The sequence below is a fragment of the Cyrtonyx montezumae genome, unplaced genomic scaffold (assembly GCF_038088225.1).
Source record: "Cyrtonyx montezumae isolate F1298 unplaced genomic scaffold, pur_monq_1.0 scaffold_10, whole genome shotgun sequence".
NCBI lineage: Eukaryota > Metazoa > Chordata > Aves > Galliformes > Odontophoridae > Cyrtonyx > Cyrtonyx montezumae.
The window spans coordinates 15621990-15641737 of record NW_027071826.1 but is presented as its reverse complement, the minus strand read 5'-3'; the positions used below and the strand labels follow the sequence as shown (position 1 = coordinate 15641737).

General features: G+C 37.2%; 2 protein-coding genes across 2 annotated transcripts in view; one reads left to right on the top strand and one right to left on the bottom strand.

Annotated features, from left to right (window-relative positions):
* The window catches only part of EFCAB11 (EF-hand calcium binding domain 11), a 57957-nt gene extending 48177 nt beyond the window's left edge, over positions 1-9780 (bottom strand). The window contains exons 1-5 of the mRNA XM_065751664.1: positions 9717-9780; positions 8827-8922; positions 5012-5057; positions 2675-2776; positions 1121-1211 (exon numbers count right to left, since the gene is read on the bottom strand). Of these exons, the coding sequence (XP_065607736.1) occupies positions 1121-1211; positions 2675-2776; positions 5012-5057; positions 8827-8922; positions 9717-9746 (365 nt within the window). The 5' untranslated portion in view covers positions 9747-9780. The remainder of the gene's footprint in view (positions 1-1120; positions 1212-2674; positions 2777-5011; positions 5058-8826; positions 8923-9716) is intronic.
* An 86-nt stretch (positions 9781-9866) lies between these two features.
* TDP1 (tyrosyl-DNA phosphodiesterase 1) overlaps positions 9867-19748 on the top strand; it is a 36299-nt gene continuing 26417 nt past the window's right edge. Inside the window, exons 1-11 of the mRNA XM_065751558.1 lie at positions 9867-9909; positions 10441-10997; positions 12445-12488; positions 13189-13244; positions 14011-14107; positions 15125-15159; positions 15980-16072; positions 16845-17015; positions 17830-17908; positions 19321-19506; positions 19692-19740. Of these exons, the coding sequence (XP_065607630.1) occupies positions 10445-10997; positions 12445-12488; positions 13189-13244; positions 14011-14107; positions 15125-15159; positions 15980-16072; positions 16845-17015; positions 17830-17908; positions 19321-19506; positions 19692-19740 (1363 nt within the window). The 5' untranslated portion in view covers positions 9867-9909; positions 10441-10444. The remainder of the gene's footprint in view (positions 9910-10440; positions 10998-12444; positions 12489-13188; positions 13245-14010; positions 14108-15124; positions 15160-15979; positions 16073-16844; positions 17016-17829; positions 17909-19320; positions 19507-19691; positions 19741-19748) is intronic.

The following is a 19748-nucleotide window of genomic DNA, read 5'->3' as shown; positions in this document are numbered from 1 at the left end:
TAACTGAAGAAACATGCAAAATTCTTCTTGAAAAATATTTTTTTTTCTATTTCACTGGTCAGGTTTGAAACCTAATCCATAAATACACTGTCATAAGTAGCGTTTCCTGGACAGTGATACTTACTGATTTATACGCCAGTAGAACTGTTGTTGATTGTGATGTCTTCTTCTCTAGATACATGGTTTATCATAACAACAATTAAAGTTTCCCATATTTAATAAATTGATTGCAATTGGAAACTCATAACTAGGAAATTTCATTCACCAAAAGGACCACAGGTTTTCAGACCTATTTTACAGTATGAAGTTAAGCCTGAATTCATTTGACAATTCTTCACATAAGAAAAATTATGAGAAAAATATATTAAACACTAAACATTAGCAATAACTACACATGATTTTCTTATATAAAGAGCCCTAACATTCAAGAAAAATTATCTAATCACTTCGCAGAAATATCGGATTTTACAGTAAAAAGGAGTGGATAAAAAGCAACCGAACGCTATGCCTCCAAAACTGAAGGAGCTCTTTCTGTGACTGAGATACTTCCAAATAAGTCATTCATATAACAAAAAAGAAAGTTTTATTATTTAGAGCACACAATTTTACAAAATAATTTTGAAATAACATTTACTTGCAACTGATAAAGGAGATCAATTTTTTTTTAAATGATCCATAAATCACTCTCAAAACTTTATCTGTTCACTCCTCAGCCAAATCTCACCATATGAAAGATCTCACTAGTACACTAGTTCTAATGTTTTCAACAGTTTTTTAACAGCTCATGAAGGAAGATTTTGCGATTACAAGAGGAATATTTAAGAGTGAATAATTACAGGCTACCTGAGAAACAGCCTGGACAACAATTTACTTTCTGTATTTAATAATATTATAGTGTTATATGTATTTTATGTATTATTTCTAGTATACGTGTGATGTTCTTATATTATGTACATGCATATTGTTTATATTTACAGTATCCATTATTAACAGCGTTGACACAACGTGCTGAAGCTGGTATCTTCAATTGTGCAATAGAATGTAATCATTTCAATTAACTGAAACAAACAATGAAAAGATTACTATCCAGACTGAATCAGGATTTTTCTACTAGTCTTACCTGAAGGCTTCAATTATGATTTGTTCGGATAATTTTGGAAGAACAGAATTGAAGGTTTTCTTAAAGTCTTCAAAAGTCAAGAATCCTCTCTCTTTTAAAGCAATTAGACAAGAGAAAAGAATACAAAATTTTATAAAACTTCTACATACAACTATGTTTGTATAGGGCACAGTTCAGAGATGATTACACACTAAGTTATTTCATTTGCAAAATATTTTAGGATGACTACATTATATGGAGTGAGCATACACACACACTAACAATTCCTTTGCATCACTGTGACTTCTACTCAAAAGTACTGTCTATAATATCCACAACTCTCATTTAAAATTTCTCATTCTAAAAGTAGATATTTTGAATTGAAAATTTCAGACTTAGAATTTTGAAAATGTATATTCTAAAATACATAAAACTACATTTCAAATCTATCATTTCCACTAGCATCTGAGCATAAGCATTATGCATCAGAAAAACTTTCTTCCATAAAAAAAACAAAACTTTGTTTAATACTGTTGAAGACCCTGAAACATATCTGCGCAATATCAATTGATCAATCAGTCACATTATGAATTCACTTCCAGATCCAACTAGAAAATAAAGCATTTCAAACCAGGCTATCGCAGATGGTGTGCGGCAAATAGCAAGACAAACAAAAGCTCAGTGCTTGAAACAGTTAAGTCCTTTGAAATAACTCACTAAAAATAACACTTCAAAAGCTACTTTTAGTACAGAGCAAAAAGCTGCAGTGGATGCTTATCTGATCATCCCAGCATCTGATCTACCATATGTTTCACTTTCACTCATTTCAAGAGCCACAGTCCTACCTCAGGTCAGGAAGAAATCAAGAAAAGATAAGTCTCAATGTCTATTAAAAGAAAGGCTCCTGAAGAACTTTTCCTTTTCCAGCTTGGTGATAGGAGATATGCTTTGTTTTCCAGCAAGAGCAAGAAAGAATCACTAAATCTACTTCACAAAGAGTACAAGAAAAAATTCACATTACTTCGGTTTCCATTCCTTCATTTATTATGAGGGGTAAAAAAAAGATCTACAGCCACCAAAGACAGAAATCTCTAAAATATATGGCATAAATAAATGAGTGGAGACACATGACTAGGAGCAACAGAAATAATCATAGAATCCTTAAAGCTGGAAGGGACCTTTAAAGGTCATCTAGTACAACTCCCCTGCAACGAACAGAGACATCCACAGCTAGAGTGGGTTGCTCAGGGCCTGGTCCAGACTCACCTTGAAAGTCTCCAGGGACAGGGCATCTGAGGCAGGGAGAGTAAGTAGGTAGGGTGAATGGCTTAGAGATTTTTCTTGTAGGATCTCACGGTACAACAGACAACCCAGAGCTACCAAATAGAATATTGCAGTCTACCATCTCTGATTTATTTATAGTACTATAACTCCTGCCTTTGTTACTTCATTTTTTACTTCATGTGACAGCACTCATGACATCTCATCTTAACCTCTTCTTATTTCTTTCACGTGTTCTGCTTTGCTTTATTGTTTTAGAATTAATACTCAAAATATTTAGGAGAAGAAACTTACCTTGCACATCGAAAGCTGTGAATATTTCCCTTGTTTCATCACTATATAGTTGTGCACATTTCTTTGCACACATGAGGTTTAAAAACTTTTCAAATAATATACCTAGAAAAATTGGAAATTTAAATAAGTCTCCCTGAATAAAGACATCAGGTTTTTTTAAACTTCCTTAAAAATGTGTATGATTGTCTAATAATTATGAATTAAATAATATAACTAAATCCAAATATAAAAATGGAAATAAAGGTCTTCAAAGTTTACTCATGCAAACATTTCACTATCTTCTAAATTTTCTCATTTATTTTATATATTTGAAAATAATGCACCTGTTTATTTCTATTCTTCCTTCTAAGTTATCTGCCATCTCATCTTCCTTTGTGCTGGAATGAAATGTGGACATTTCTAAGTCAATAGAACTTTCATGCCTTGGATAAAGATCCAAAGATGCTGCATAAACAATGCATCTGGCATCATTCCCAGCAGGCAAAGAACTCTGAAATAATCAGATATAGAGTCCTATGAGATTCACAATAAAATTAAACTTAAACATGCATTGGCTATTCCTCCAGTGAACTATATGAAAGTCTTTGCCTGTACATTTATCTTCTCCTTTTAATGAATGGAGAAATGAAATAAATTAAAATGCACACGTAGTTTGCCAGTTCTGTTTTAATTAACCACTTATTCGAAAACAAAAAAAGCCATAAAATTAAGAAACAAAAATACACTCCCAAAACTTCAGGCCTTCTCATGAAATACGCAGAATTTCTAATAGAAAGATTTCTGCAGATACATTTCATTTTGGTAAAGACAGCAGACTTCAACTCAAACAGTCTTTCTCATACTTCCTAACATATGCATTATGCTCATTTTTAACAGTTGAGTTTTCTTAAAAAAATGGACTGTATCCTGCAAGAATGTTTTTCTTTATCAAATAATGTAACAAAAGCTCTGCACTACTCTTTCTTTTGATTCATTCACATTCTATTCTTTCTGCAGCAGTTCAAAAGCACAGCTCTTTCAGCTCCACCTGCTGTCTCAATTCAAACCTAAGATGCCAAGCTTACAGATTTCTGATGATTCTTCCTTTACTTCTTCTTGAAAAATCTTACATTAAGTGCTGAAATCTCAGTTTCCAGAATTACAAAGACACACTGAATGCAACTGCTAGACTCTTTACATGCACAGTTCATTTAATAACAGATGTTGACAAAACATATTGAACTTGCCTGCATTAACAGCTTTCAATTCAATTGGATAACTAGGAAAATGAAACCTTAAAAAGCAAAATAAGATTTCCATCTATTTATTTTTCTTCTTTCAGGGTATTTCAGAGTAACATATGAACCCAGAAAACTACTGTATACAATTTTCATTTTATAGAGTGAGTCCTACAATGGAGAGCTGCCTATTTATTGATCATGAGAGTTGGCTACTTATGTGCTACTAGAAAGGGCTGCATACATATCTCAACACATAGAAAGGTCACCTCAAAAAAAACACCTACATATTGACAGATCCATAGTCTATCTTCATGTATTCATTCATGAATTTTCATTCAGGCATTGACATACACGTTTTATCTTGGGGGGAAGGCAGGGGAAGTAAAATCTTTGTAAGGATAGGGCTAAACGAACATAGGTCTTGACATCAAAGTTAGAATAAACAGATAGCCTTTAAAACACCCTTCAAATGCTTTGATAAAAGTGGGACCACATGGTGAATGGGATGAGGGAACTCACTGATAAAAGCACCCAAATTTTTGACAGTTTTCCAACACAATTTACTGTATTGTCCCAGAAACATGTACTGGCACCACTGATAAGGCCAAGGACAAGAAAAAAAAAGAAAAACAAAACAAGTAGAACAAGGTAAGTGGGTGTCACTACAGACAGAAGTACTTATTGAACTGTGAAAAATATTTATTGAATTGTGCTGGTAAGACTTGCGTATTCGCCCAAGTGAACAGTAAAATGGCATCAAAAGAAAAAATGTTTTTAATGAAAATCTTTTTCATTACTTATCAGCTTGAACACCAACATTTTCTAATTACTTTTCTCTATCACCGATCTGTATAACATTAAGAAATGCTACTGTGAGAATGAAGAATAAATTCAAAAGTGAATTCCAAGCTAAATTTAACATAAAAGCACTAGAAATATTTCAAAATTCAATGAAATCCAATAATCTTCTTTAATAGCTACGGTCAGCTCATTTATCATTAATCTGCATCGAGTTCCTCAAAACTCTTCAGAGACAAAGCTTTGGATTTTATTTATTTGTAAGCTTATCAACGAAAAAGAAGTAGAAATTATTGACTGATTGATGTTTGTACATTACCTGAATTTTCTGATCTCACAGAAGACATTATTGAATCCAACTCCACCTGGAACAGAGAAGATCAAACACAGCAGTTTTCTACAGAAGTAATAAATCTGAATTCTGTATGATGTCCAAATTATATCAATAATATGTGACTTCACTAAGCACTAACAATACATATTATACTACAGTATCACTATCTATGCTATTTAAGCAAGAAAAGATCTGTTCTTTAATTTCAGAAAAAACACACTCTTCCTTGCTAAGTAACTCAAAAATATATGTGAGTCTAACAAAACCCTAATGAAGAACCTAATCTCAAACGAAATATGCTTAAATAGGCATTATTAACTTTATGCAGATTGGAGTTCAACTACAAATAAAGGAACTGTACAATGAAAAATAAATAAATTTTCGGAGAGTCAGACTCCAACATTGTTTTCCTTTGAACAAAGAAAGAATTTTCTGATTCAGCATTAAATTGGAGCATTTCCTGAAAACTACTGATCAAACACATTAGGTAAACCGGACCAAAGCAGTAAATAAATAAATAAAAATCTGTTTGCCTCATTCAGCTTGAAAATCTATCCTGAAACTAACTCATCCCTGTTTCATTTTACATATTATATATATTCTTTAATGTCTGTCAGTGGGATCTTATCTCACAGTTTTTCTGATAGAAACAAAGGAACGACAGATGTTGACCAGCACATTAACGAAATTCTGATCTATTAGCGTGCTGCCAAGATTCACCAATACCACAAATACAAACAGCTAAAATGACCTGATTAGAACAACTATGAGGACTTTTTAGAATTGTATTAGAAACTGACAAATTGGTTACTGGCAAAGGTCTTTGAAAAATTTAAGAAATTAAAAAGGGAGATGTATATATAAATATACGTTTATATTTATACATCTTAAATAAATACACAAATAACAGAAGACTTCTTTGGACTGTATTTACTTTTTTATTTTTATCATGACTGAGTGTTCATGAACACAACCTCTCCCATCTATGCTATTAGAATACTATTAGAATACAAGACTGCACATACTCACAGCACTGAAACATTTCACACAGGAAAAGACATGGTGTCGGCAGCTTTTCCTGCAATCAGAGTACAGCCTATTCTGGAGAACAGACATGCCAAGCATGCTGTGACCAGTTAACCTCCATCTATATATTCTATTTGGCCTGCAAAGGTTTCTTTCAGATTGTGCTGGGCAAATAGATGAGGGAGTTCTTTTTAGAATGCTTTAATACGATGTGCCAAAGAGCAGCTGGAATTTGTAAGCAGCTCTGAGCTCAGAATTCTCTTCCATGCTCTGGATGCCAAGGTGCCCTGCTGTTGGCATCTTGATCAGCAGCAGACACTGAGCCACAGGTGTCCTGATGTGAAGGGATGGATCTGGGTCAAGGAAAAGACCAGACACTTTATGGCCACTGGACATCTAGGCACAGTGTGGAATGCTTTTGCTTAGACCTAAGGGTAACGTAGTCCCAGGAGTGAAACTTCAGCTGAGAAAATGTCTTCATGACTATTGTTTTAAATGAAAAGGTACTGCAGGAGCAACGTCTGAATGTGCAGTTAGCCAGCTGAGTGAGTTTGAAACATGATAGTGTTTTAGATCACTTAAAACATTCTAGGGGAATACATTTTCATGTATTCTTAGTTTCTTGTCTCAGAAGGTTTAATTTTAACAGTAAAAAGTTCAGAATCTCTTTGAATGAACATGCAAGAAAGTTACTTAAATAAGAGCTCTGTTAAATTACAACAAATTATTTAGAAAAAAAAAAGAGTAGGAACGGGATTCAAATTTTTAGGTCCCACTTCGTTCAGTAAAGAGTTCATTAGCGACATCTTGTGGGTAGAGTTAGCATAACTTTTAATTTACTGAAAAAATGAAACCACCACCAAAAACAGGCAGCAACAAATTACCAAAAATGCAGTCAACCAATCAATTGCAGCTGATTATGCCACTTCTACTGAAATAAAAATGATGTGAGTATGCTAGATATTTGAGTAAAAGGCTTTGCTTTTTTTAAGTAACATAGGCCCACTGTTGCCTTGTTCTTAGAGAGCTGTTGAAAGTATTCCAGGTGTGACAATTATTCTTAACAACTCCAAAAAAATACAAGATTATTGTAATGTTTGATCTCAATCATTTTGACAACACAAAAATGCTCAATAACACACTCAAGAGCTGGACTCCAACAGTTTTTCGATCTAAAACTTCTATGTTTAATTCCCATCTGGTGTACAGAAGGCATTACGTTTTTCAAAACTATATAAAAGCAACCAAAAACATACTAAAACGCTGAAGAGAACACTTACAACACCCAGCCATCAGTGGAAGGCAAAAGGGATGGCTGTGCCATAAGCTAAAGCTGATGTACGTTAGAAAGAGCCATGAAGAGAAGAATCTGACTACCCAGGGCTTTTAGTACTTCACAATAAGTGGTCTGCATAAAGGGCAGCAGCTGCTGGAATTTTGACCACTTAAGAAACCAGTAAAGCCACTAGAGGACAGAATCACTCCTGGAACAAATGTTTTCAATTAATTTTTGTGCAGCAGCACAGACAGAGTAGTCCACAGCCAGGTGGTCACAGCACTGTCTAGAGACACAATAGGCGTGACACGGCACCTTTCAAGGATGAAAGGACTAAACCTGCACCTCCTTTCTTCCTGGGAGTCCTCCATTCCTATTCCCTTCCCCAGAAGGAACCGACAGTGACTTGTGCACAGAAACTGCTTGTTTGAATGCCTGAATCATGCTTTAGAACTCCTACTAGAGGAGAAACAAAACAAGCAAGAAAAACCCACCACCATTCAGGGAATGTAAGAAAAGAACAGCTAGTTTTTAAACAAGTGTAAAAACAGATGCAGGAAGACAGGTAAGGGGAAACAGAGCATTTCACAGCATTTCCACATTTCTGGGCTGCAACTGATTACTCCTTCCCCAGTTAAATAAAACATTTATATGATTTTTACATAAATTGATCATATACAAAAAGTTATCTATGATTATCTTAGGCTATTTTCTGAAAATTCACATGTAAGGAAAAAGGAAATACAAAGTTATCCACAAGTGATCCATGGGGAAGAAGACCATACAAAATGTAGAAGAAAGATTAATCATGATTTCTCTGCTAAACTTACAGTATGACACCTTGGTCAAGTTTGTGCCGTTACACTATGAGAAAAAACTTTACTTTGTTTTTTAAGATCACTTGCCTTACTTACATAATTCTTCAAACTATATAAACCCATAAAATTTATCCTGCATCTCTCTATAAGTACGCTACGCATGGTTTCCTACCAATATAAACTTTATTTTGTTGATAATTTCATACAGCTATAGATTTATACTAGAGAAGACAAAACTAAAAATGTCCCACTTCGATTAGAACCCCAAAATAGGCATTTTGAGAATGTTTATTAGTAGTACGTGCAATAGTTTCACAACTAACAAACTCACTATGTCAAGAAACAGAATCTGTACCACTAAAAAAAAAGTTTGACTTTAAATCTCAATCAATAACAAGCATCACTTGTTTCATACTCCGTGCACAGATATGAAACATAACTCATACTTCTGTTTATCAGAGTCTACAGAATAAGTTCTCAGCAAGAAAAGTTTGATTACTTTCTTTTGAAATAATATTTGCAGATTAAAAAAAAGCTTCAAAAATCTGTAGGCATTTCAGTTTACCAATCCTAGAGCAATCAATCCCAACTGGTACAGACCATTCAGTAAATAACATTCTCAATAGTAAGACATCTATGTAAGCTGGACATTCAGAACACAAAAGACAAAAAATATATACCTCTGAGGGCTTATAACCAAACAACATTACTACAGCAACTTCAAAGTCCTCTCTATTCAAATAGCCTTTGTTATCTTCATCACACAGTTCGAAAACCTGCAGAAACAAAGAGATCTGCATTAAAGACAACAAGCTTGACACAGTAACTTTTACTTAGAATAATTGTAACAGGAAAAATAAAATAGGCATTTGCTGAGAGAACTGAACAATTTAACTATAAATACACACACACACACATATATATATATATATATAAATATACACACCCAAGCTCAGTCCCATCTCTATAAGAGGTGCATTCAACTACCATTAAGGTAACTGAGGGACTAAGATTAGTGCATTTAGATTTCCGTTTAAGTTAAAAATACCTTTTCCCTTCTCGTAAAGGCTGTTTTTTGTTAGTTTCTTGTTTGTTTTTCTCCTCCCCCCAAACTTAGGAGATAGATTTCTAGCAATCAAACTATCCTGACTTTGGTCCTCCTATAAGTTGAGCTTTTCCTGAAAAGTGCAGCAGTCCTACAGTTAGGCTGCAGGAGAGCACTAAGGAAGTGGAAGCGCCACGGACAGCTTTTTAACTGCACCCACTGATTTCACTACGGGATGACACCAGGCACACGCGTTGTTTACTGATTGCAGCCACAGCCTGCAATAAGAGAGAGGCACGAGAGCCCAACGCCAGGGCAGCTCGCTCCGCGAGATGGAGCGCGCTTTGATGCAGCCCGTACTCTGACCTCGCTTGATTCCACACCTGTTCCCCCCCCCCCACGCCCTCCTTGAAGCCGCCACGCAATCACCTCGTCAGCACGGCGCTTCTGCTGCGGTAATTAACACCGAGCTGAAAGAACCATTAGGCAAATACCACAGCTGCCCCGAGCTAACCCATCACGCACCCTGGCGCAGCTCTCCCTCACCGAGCCCATGGCGGCGGCTGCCCGGCAACTGCGCCGCCGTCTGGGGCGGGGCCAAGGCGGTACCTCCCCCCGCCCCTCCAGTCTCCCGCTCCTGTTCTCAGTCCCCGGGCGCTAAGGCCTGGAGAAGCCGGAACGGGAAGGGGCGGCGCGGGACGGCGCGACGCGGTGTGGGGTGAGTGTTGTGCTTATGGGCTCGGTGCCGGTGGTGCCCCCGTCGCTGCGGCCGTGAGGGGTGGGAGCGGTGGTTGGAGCCGGCGGTGCGGGCGGCAACCCGTGTCCGCTCAGCAGGCCGCGGCTCCCGCGCTGCTGCTGGCCCCGCCCGGCTGCGGCTCTGCCCGCCTCGGGGGCGGTGTCGGGGCGGGGGGGGGAGGATGGTGCGGTGTGTGGGCTCCGAGCTCAAAGCAGCGGTGCGGGCCGAGCCTCTCAGTGCTGGGTTCAGCGTGAGGAGTGTCTGTATGGTGCCAGTCCTCCCTACTGCTCTTTGAGTGCGTCTCTCACGTGCGCGTTTCCCTGTGCAGCCGCTTCCTCCTTGATAGCCGCTTCTGTGCGCGTTTCTTTGTTTCCTGGGTGCAGCCCGTTTTGCATCTGAGGGTCGTGTCAGGTCTGGGGGGTTAAGCTATGTAACAGGCAAGCGGAGACTGGGAACGGAAGCAGCCTGGAGCGTAGCAAAGAGCGTGGCTTTTAATCTTTCCTTCGTTTGTAGCATTATGCTTCAAGAAGGTGCCCACGGGAGGTGGACTGTGTCCAGCAGTGAGGACAGCACGGAGGAGAATTCTGACAGCGAAAAGCCCTCGACGTCCTCGGTGCTGAATGCCCCACGCAGTGAGGCGAGCGGGCCGCAGTACTCTTGCTCAGAGGCCAGGAAGGCTGCTCACAAGAGGAAGGCTTCACCGCTGAAGTTCAGTGACACGCATCTCCCTGCACAAACATCTCCTGCAGAAAAGCAGAGGTCTGGCCAGGAGGGTTTGGGCTGGTGCCTTTCTAGTAGCGATGAGGAGCCTGAAGACCGAGAGAAGCGTGCCCGCAAGGAAACACTGAAAGAAGAAAAGTGTGATGCACCCAGAGAGCATCCTGAGACTCATTGCAAAGATGAAAAAGATGAACGTCCAAAGAATGAGAAAGCAGAGGACTATTACGAAGCGCCTGGTGAACCCCAAGATACCTGGGATTGGCTGGATGGAGGGAACCCCTTTGGGTTTTTTCTCACTAAAGTCAGGGGAATTGAGCAGAGCTATAACTCTGGAGCCTTGCACATAAAAGGTGAGCATGTGGCTCCCACAGAAGTGGGCTTTGGGCTTTAATTATAATTTATAGGGTTTTTTTTATGTAAACATTCCTTGCTATTCTAATTTTGAATAATGTAGGAATTGGTTCTGTTACCTGTTGTTTGTGTTTGTCTTTATGCTGACAAGTGGTTTGGACTTAGTAAGTCACTGTTACTTGATGCAGTACAAGGTACTACTTGTGAATTTCTGTGGCTTGGGTTCATAGTCACGCATCAATGCAACTGGAAGTGAGCATAAGTCAGAGATGGAACGGGCTGTGTTGTATGACGCTGATGATTTAGGAATGCCACATGACTGAAGTTGATTTTATGTAGAGTATAAAGCAGCGTGCACCTGTAGCCATCCCTGCGTTCAGAAAAAAAATCTCGTGCATCACAAGCCTAAATCAAAAACAATTATTAACAGGGGATTTGTGCATAGATAGTGAAATGAGATAGGAAACTTCTGTTGTTCCTTGTGTGGATCCTCAATCCGTTTTTATCATACAGTTTAGCTGTAACTGTTCCTCAACTTATGTGCCTTCTGTGAGCACTGGCTGAAAGCAGCCTGGTGCCTGAGATGTTGGCTGCATTGCTGCTGTATGGCTTTACCTACCTAGTGAACTCTTTGGCTTCTGGGCAGTATTTTCTTGAGAGTAATTATCCTGTTAGTTGATTGCTTGAGCTGGTGCAGAGGCTATTTCTGTATTTCAATTTGCTAAACAGTTCCCATAAAGATGTTGTAGTAAAGGAACAGTATCTCATAACCTCTTTGTAGGAAACATTTTGAAGCTGCTGCTGTGCTTTCAATTCATGAGGTTTCAAATCCTCAGTGTGATCAGTGTTTTGTGTTATATTAATAAAATAGACTAAGGGTACACATATCCTGCAATTGGTTTGCTGTGCAGACATCCCCATGTAGATAAGTTTCTGGTCTGTGTATTTCTGTTGAGTGTCAGGGTATCAAAGTGGTGGGCAATTATATTCTTCCTTTCATTCTCTCCCCACCTCCCCCACCTCAAAAAAAAAAAAGTGAGGAACACTAGGACTGCTGTCAGCACTAACACAAATGGCCTGCAGTGGGTAACTCTTTAAGTATTACCTATACCCTTACTGTTTCTAACTTACCACAGTTTTTTCAAGACCCTCTATAGGGAAGAAGGTAGTTCAGTGTCCCTTTCTATATTTGATCTTGGTCTTTCTCCTGCTAAATTTTTGAACTTGATGCTCTGCTTTTAGAGGGGTAACACTATTTAAAACCATATGACTGTAAGCATTTCACTGCAGAACTGGGGACTTAAATGTTCTACTCAGTAAACCTGTCAATGTCTGTTACACTCAGTCTGTGAATCTAGCACTTGTAGCAATGGTGCTGTTCAAAGAAGCAAAAGGTTCACTTAAGCTTTTTGTACTCAATCTCACGTGTCTCAATGTTTTTAATAGATATTTTGTCTCCTCTTCTTGGGACCCTTGTGTCTTCTGCTCAGGTGAGTTTCCTATTTGCCAAATTGCCTTTGCTTGCTTATTTCCCCTCACTGTCCTCAAACCTATTTGTGATAAACCATGTTTTTGCTGTGTGGCAGATTGGAGCAGGGAACCTCATTAAAATACTGAGGGAACCCTGAATTCTTTCAGCTGCACATCACTTTATTGAAATATAAAAATGATCCCATGTTCTGCTCAAAATTCAAGCAAATGTAAGACAACTTTCTTTCTTGTGCTCTGGGAATGCGCAACTGAAAATGGATCTTTTTGTAACCGTGAATGATAAAACCGAATGGGTTTTGCAATCTAAGCATGACATTTTTGTTATCACATGGAAGCATTTCCTTTCATTCTTGGTCTAAACACATGGCAATGGGCATACTGTACCTCAACTTTTACATTATGTGCATATAATTACTTTTGTCTGCATTCTAAACTTTATGAACAATACTACATGGTTTCAAGTAACTTAAATTTATTTTTGAACGAAGAGATGTGGAAGAAAGCATTTGAAATTGAAAAATGAACCTGTTGATAAAACATGCTGATTGCAGTTTGTGGTGTCATTGTGTGATGATGTATCATTATGCATTTGTATGATGTAAGTGATAATGAACAACATATAGAAAGTATTTTTTTCTAAACTCCCATCATTCTGACGAACAGCTACTTAATGAGCTTATTTTCCTTCTTATGTACAAGTTTAACTACTGTATAGACGTGGCCTGGCTTGTGAGACAGTATCCACAGGAATTCAGGTGTGTTGACTTTACAGAAATGAAATAATACAGTTTCCAAGTCACTCTTCTCATTCAAATTCATCTAGAATTGAATGATAAACCAGTATTTCTGAATTGTGTGTTGTGTAGGCTTATTCCATTGTATTTCTTTGCTGATTTTTTTCAGACCTTCCTTTTCCAGACAATGTTAAATGGTGACAGTTCAGTATGGCTTGTTTCTGATTTTTATTAATTAAAACTTGATGCCTCATTGTTGGTCAAGACAGCAGTGTAGTAGGTGAACTGTGAAAACAGAATGAGAATTTTTATGTTGGAAGAGCATGAGAGAAGTTTGTGAAGGAGATTGGAATGATATGTATTGGCTGGAATTGCTGGGTATTGTCATGGTAGCAGCTCATATTTCCTTTAAATGAAGTACACATATGACGTTGAATTTTGTTTTCTATTCTCAATTTTTAGTCAAATGCAGTAGAGGAGATTATTAGAAAGTAAACGTGAAACTACTGGAATAGACCTAGCTTCTTCCCATCTTCTCTGTAAAGTAATGTTGTCTTATAGTTCCAGGCTCTATATTTTTTTTCCTGTTTTCTGTCTTTCTCTTGAAGAAACCGTTAAGAGGTAGTTAATGCTTTTTTGAGTTAGTAAGGTGTATAATCAGTCTTTAGTGCCATCTTTCTAATAGGTCTTTGGATTTAGGGACCAGAAGCCATAGCTGCATCGAAGATTGTTTTGGGTCAATTAATAGTTCAGTTGATGCTTTAATAGTGGTCTTATTTTATTTCAGGAAGAAACCGTTGCTGATAGTTCATGGTGAAAAGAGAGAATCCAAAGCTGAACTGCTTGCACAAGCACGCCCTTTTGAGAACATTAGCTTCTGTCAGGTAATTGACATTTGTGTCATCCTTCAGTTGAGTTCAAACCATTGATTTTATTTAATCTTGTGAACGGTAAGAGAAACACCTTGTGAGGGAAGCCAGGAATTCATTATTATCCTTTAAGGAATATGCTTGCCGGAACCATAGGAACATGTAAACTATAGTCAAAAAGGTCTGTGATTACAATAGGCTGCCACCCAGAACAAGTTTGCACAGAATAGCTGCCTTAAAAATGTCTTAATGGCTCACTGAGGAGGTGCTCCACTAACACATTGCAATGGAATTCTCAGTATGGCTGAAAAGAAAGTGCTGTTTGTCAGCAACACAGAACTTAGTACCTGTGTCTGTGATCTTGTTTGATCAAATACCTATTTTTAGTCCAAATAGGTCTTAATGAAGACCATTTGTAATATTTTCTTCTTTATAAAGTTGTTGGCTTTGGCCTGAGTGTGGGATATGGTTATAGCAGCCTGCCAGTGGTCAGGCTTTTGCTTGGAGAGCTACATCATTGGTAATGAAGATACCTTCTTTGGAAATGTGATATTGAAAATTTCCTTTTTTTTCCTCAGTCTGGCAATCATGAGCTTACCAGAAATTACAGTATTAATGCCATACTTAGCGAGTTCTCAAGGCCAAGTTTTCTGAGCTGCTATGTGCAGTACAAAATGGGTGTTAATGCTAAGTAGTGGACTAGCAACTAATTTTTTTAACGAGGTTAAGGTTTCAAACATGCTAACAAACAACTTGGTATTACATATAATGCTTTCTTTTCACTCACATACCAGAAATTGAATGTGATGTCCCATGTGACAGACTTGCTAGTGTAGTTTCTAGCAAGTGGTAGGAACAAATTTAAAGTTGTTAACTGAAGAGAAAAATAATGTATTTTGTGATCCATCCACTAGAGTGCAGTGAAATAAAACAAAATGATGATGAAGCACCCTTTCCTCTTTAATAATACATATCAGGAGCACACAATAGGAATTTTTAACTAATTTATAATGACCAACTCTCATTTTACAGGCCAAACTGGATATTGCATTTGGAACTCACCATACGTAAGTAACAGTTATGAAGCAGAAAGCTCCCTTTCTGAAGATGACACAGAATCGCTAGTATTTAATGTCTGAAAGTATTTAGAGAACAGGAAAATAACTGTATGTGAAAACATAAATTTGGAGGAATGCCTAATGCATATTGATCAAATTTGAAAGTAATCTTTTTAACTTCTATTTCATATATCTGCAAATTATTTTAAAGCTACAAAACAGATTTCCATAGGAAAATTCCATTTTATTATTTACTATTTATTAATTATCAGATTCTTCTCCTTTAAGGAAGCAAATGAAGTATAAGTAAATGTAAGATGTGCCAATTACACAACTGGAGTTAGTGAACTGTAGGTATTAGTGGTTAGTAACTCATCCCTTCATACCAAAACTATAGTGCAGGCTTTATCAGTCATTAGCAGATTGAACAGAACACTGATTTACAACTGTTTTTGCAGTTAATGTGGGCAATCTGGAAGCAACTACTAAATATTTTAGTCTTTTCAAAGCAAAACTTGAGTTTGATCTAACAGTGTCACAAAGGGAATGTTGTAGATGGCAAGTAACTGCTAAGAACAGATTTGATCTTATATTCTTTATAGTGAAGATCTTTATTTCCAGGGCAATGCAGGTTTTTTTAATCAATCATATTGTAGAATTATTTTTTAAACGTGTAGGAGGACATCTTGTATCTGCAAAAGAGTAAGTTTATTTAAAAGAGGGTAGCAAGTAAAGTGTTCTGTAAGTGTTCCTGGTTGCTTCTGGACGTCAGTCATGAGATGATGGTCTGTGCTCAGGAATAAATCATGTTATATGTCCTATTTTTAAGGAAAATGATGTTGTTATTATATGAAGAAGGTCTTCGAGTTGTGATACATACATCCAATCTTATTGCTGAAGACTGGCACCAGAAAACTCAGGGGTAAGCAACAATCTCTAGCAGGTCTTTTAGTTCCCTGCTATTAGTTAATGAGTTTGTGCTAGTCTGTTTTCTTGGTTGTGCAGATATGCAAATCTTTATGTCTTTAAACATAAATTTCAACAAATATGTAAAGCCTGATTTTTTCGGTGTAAGTACTGAAGTGAGTTTAAAATTCATTGAAGCAGTTTAGCCACTTAGTTTTTGTTATTTTCTCTGTGAATTAAATTGGGCACAGATCCAGTTTTCTAGGACAGCCTGTGTGTCAAAATACTTGGAAAAATACCATTTGGGCCTTATCTTTACTGGAAAATAATCAGCATTTAGATCATATGAATCTCAACTGACTCAATGAGATAATAAATTATAATCCTTCTGGTATTTGTGTGAAAGTCGGTTACATTGCAGGCAAAGTCTCCTCCCCTGTGGAGTTCAGGATGTGTGGAGATGAAGGCTGTGGTTCTTATAGTCATGGGAGCAATTCTGATGCGTTTTAGAGGAGTACCTTTATGTCTGAGCCTGGTCTTTTTCACAGCAGTGAAACCTATAAGCATCTGCATGGATAAATGTGTTTAAATTTGTTGTCGTCATTTGAAATAACTTATGTTGTGGTACTGGGTGTAAAACTGGATGATTCTGGAGAGTAGCTTTATAGTTAGTATCGTCACAGTATGTATGTCCGGTATTCATTTAGGACTTTCACATCTGCTTTAACCACTTACTTAAATCTTCTGATAATATGTGATGTCCTTGTTTTTGTGACTTTGTTTTTTAGAATATGGCTAAGCCCTTTGTATCCAAGGCTACCTCAGGGATCGTCGGATTCTGCTGGTGAATCTGAAACTAGTTTTAAATCTGACCTAATAAGTTACTTGATGGCTTACGGTTCTCCTGCGCTCAAAGAATGGATAGATCTGATTCGAGAACACGATTTATCAGAGACGAGGTGCATCTTATGTTTATAATAACTTGAATGCTTTTTCCTTCCCTGGGCTTAAGGATGCTGTTAAGAGTTCTTAGACAATCAGTCAGTTCTGTAAGATTAACTTGTTCCAGACTTAAGAGTTCTAACGTGAGTTTAACTTTAGGCAGTTTTCCATGGGTCTGAGAGGATTCTTGAGTTGCTCCTTCTGAAAACCAGAGAATGTAAAGTAGTTCGAAGCAGATTTACTTGAATAGTTATGAAGTCTGGGTTCTATTTAAATAGTTTGACTTCTGCGTTTTATGTAGAATGCATTTTAGATGCGTATATTTTTTTTTAATTTCAAGTTTTTAATCATTCTTGTATCTGGATAAATTATCACTTAAGTATACATGCATAATGTTTTTGTTATTCTAATGAGCCTCATTTGAATCTCTGATGCAAATATGTTGAATTGATCACCTTCTATGTTTATGAACATATGTTTTAAAGAAATTAATCAACAGTAACTTGACTGAGATATCCTTAAGTGATAAAGTTGCAAAGTTTCTTGCTTCATAAAATTACTGGTAGAAGAGACAGAGTTGTATTATGTTCCTTACACAAGAGGAATCATATATGCAAAGGATATTGTCATGAGGATTATGTTAAGAGTAGGTTTTTCCAATTGAAGGCAAAGCACTATATGCACATATAATGCTTCTGATGCTAATGGAAGGTGTGGCTTTCTGCTATGAAGTGCACTACCTTCTTCTTCCTGGTTATTAATGCAGTTTTTCCCATTGACTTGATTTCCACTGTGGAGTGGTAAAGTATAGATATTTTTTTCTTCATGTAGAGTGTATCTGCTTGGTTCTACCCCTGGACGATATCAAGGTATTGATAAAGAGAAGTGGGGTCATCTTAGGCTCAGAAAGGTACTGTAACTTTTTTTGTTGATATCATTTTAACTGTAAATGTAATTGGAGAGCATTTGTTAGTTCCTCCTAATTTTACATCTACACAATAATATTGTAGTAGATTGATAAAGTTTAAGTTAGCAAAATCATAAGCCTACAACAATGTAGATCTTGCACGTCGTGTTCCTCAGCCCCGTTACCCAGGTCAGCTTGCTGTTGGAAGTGTCATTTGCTTACAGTTATGTGAAGATTCACCATCTCAGATGGCTTCCTGTATTGCCCTTTCAAAAAATTGAACAGTATAAAAATCCAGTCTTCTGTGACTGGGAGTCAAATATCTGCATGGGTTTTCTTGCCAGTAAGACAGTGAGTGAAAACAACAAAATACAAATAGGCTGTAAAGAATAAAAATGTTCTTATGGTAGATATTTCTGTGATTTAAAAAGATTGATTATTAATAATGTAGTTACATCTGGTAACACTACAGTGACTGAAGCCCTTTAGATTAAGCCCCCTCCACAGTGGAGGGGAAAGAGATTTCTACTATTCACAAGTTAGTCTGTGCTTATATCCATCTGTTTTTAATGTGACATTTAAATTCCATTCACAGCTTAACAACAACTTTAAAAAAAGCTACTTAGTTTTCTTTCAATTGTTCTGTTTTCCTCTCATTATAACTTGGGCTTTAGGATATGAAAAGAATTTTAGGATCAGCTATCACCAAATATAAAAAGACTTGTAATTGCAACTTCTGAAGCTTGTTTCATGTTTTTAGAAAGAGGTCCTAGCATTCTTTTTACTAGTTACTTAAAGATTGGCTTTAAAGCTTTTGAATGAAATTTGTGATGTTTCATCTGTTTCATCTTCTTCTGAAAGTTCAGTATGTTTATTTGTAGATCATAGAATCATAGAATGGGTTAGGTTGGAAGGGACCTCATGGATCATCAAGTTTCAACCCCCTGCCACAGGTAGGGTTGCCAGACACTCGATCAAGTACTAGATCAGATTACCTGAAGAGCCCCATCCAACCTGGCCTTAAACTCCTCCAGGTTGAGACATCTATGACCCCTCAGGGCAAGCTGTTCCAGCACCTAACCACTCTCTGTTAAAAACAGAACAAAATACCCAAACAAAAAAAAAACCCTTCTCCTTTCCATTAATTTAAAGCCATTTCCCCTTGTCCTATCGCAATCTACTCATGTAAAAAGTTGATGTCCCTCGTGTTTATAAACTCCTTTTAAATATTGGAAGGCTGCAGTGAGGTCTTTCTACAGACTTTCTCTTTTTCCAGGCTGAACAAGATCTTTCTCTCTTAATTGCCAAGTTGTTGTCAGAAATGATGATAAGAGGATATTGGAAGTAATATCAAACCCTTACTTAAGGTTTTCTTTGTTTCTTGAATGTCTTAATGTTTTAATTTTCCACAATAGCTTTTGAAAGAGCACGCTTCGTCACTCCCAGCGCAGGAGTCTTGGCCTGTTGTAGGACAGTTCTCAAGCATTGGTTCACTGGGAGCTGATGGGTCCAAATGGCTCTGCTCGGAGTTCCAGGAGAGCCTGGTGGCTGCAGGCAGCAGTGTGGCAGCTCTTCTTAAATGTGATGTTCCAATTCACTTGGTATGTCTTTTAGGTACTAGTTTTAAACTGCAGTGTAATTTCATTCATTCTGAAAAAGCAAAGCTTTTAGTGGGTTATTAGATTGATGAGTAATTTTTAAGATTTTTTTGTTGTTGTTGTTGTTTGAAAATTGATCTTGTGCATTTAAAGTTGCGTTATTAAAAGTAACTTTTTTCTCCATGAAGGTTTATCCAACTGTGAGCAATGTGAGGCAAAGTCTGGAGGGCTATCCTGGTAAGCAG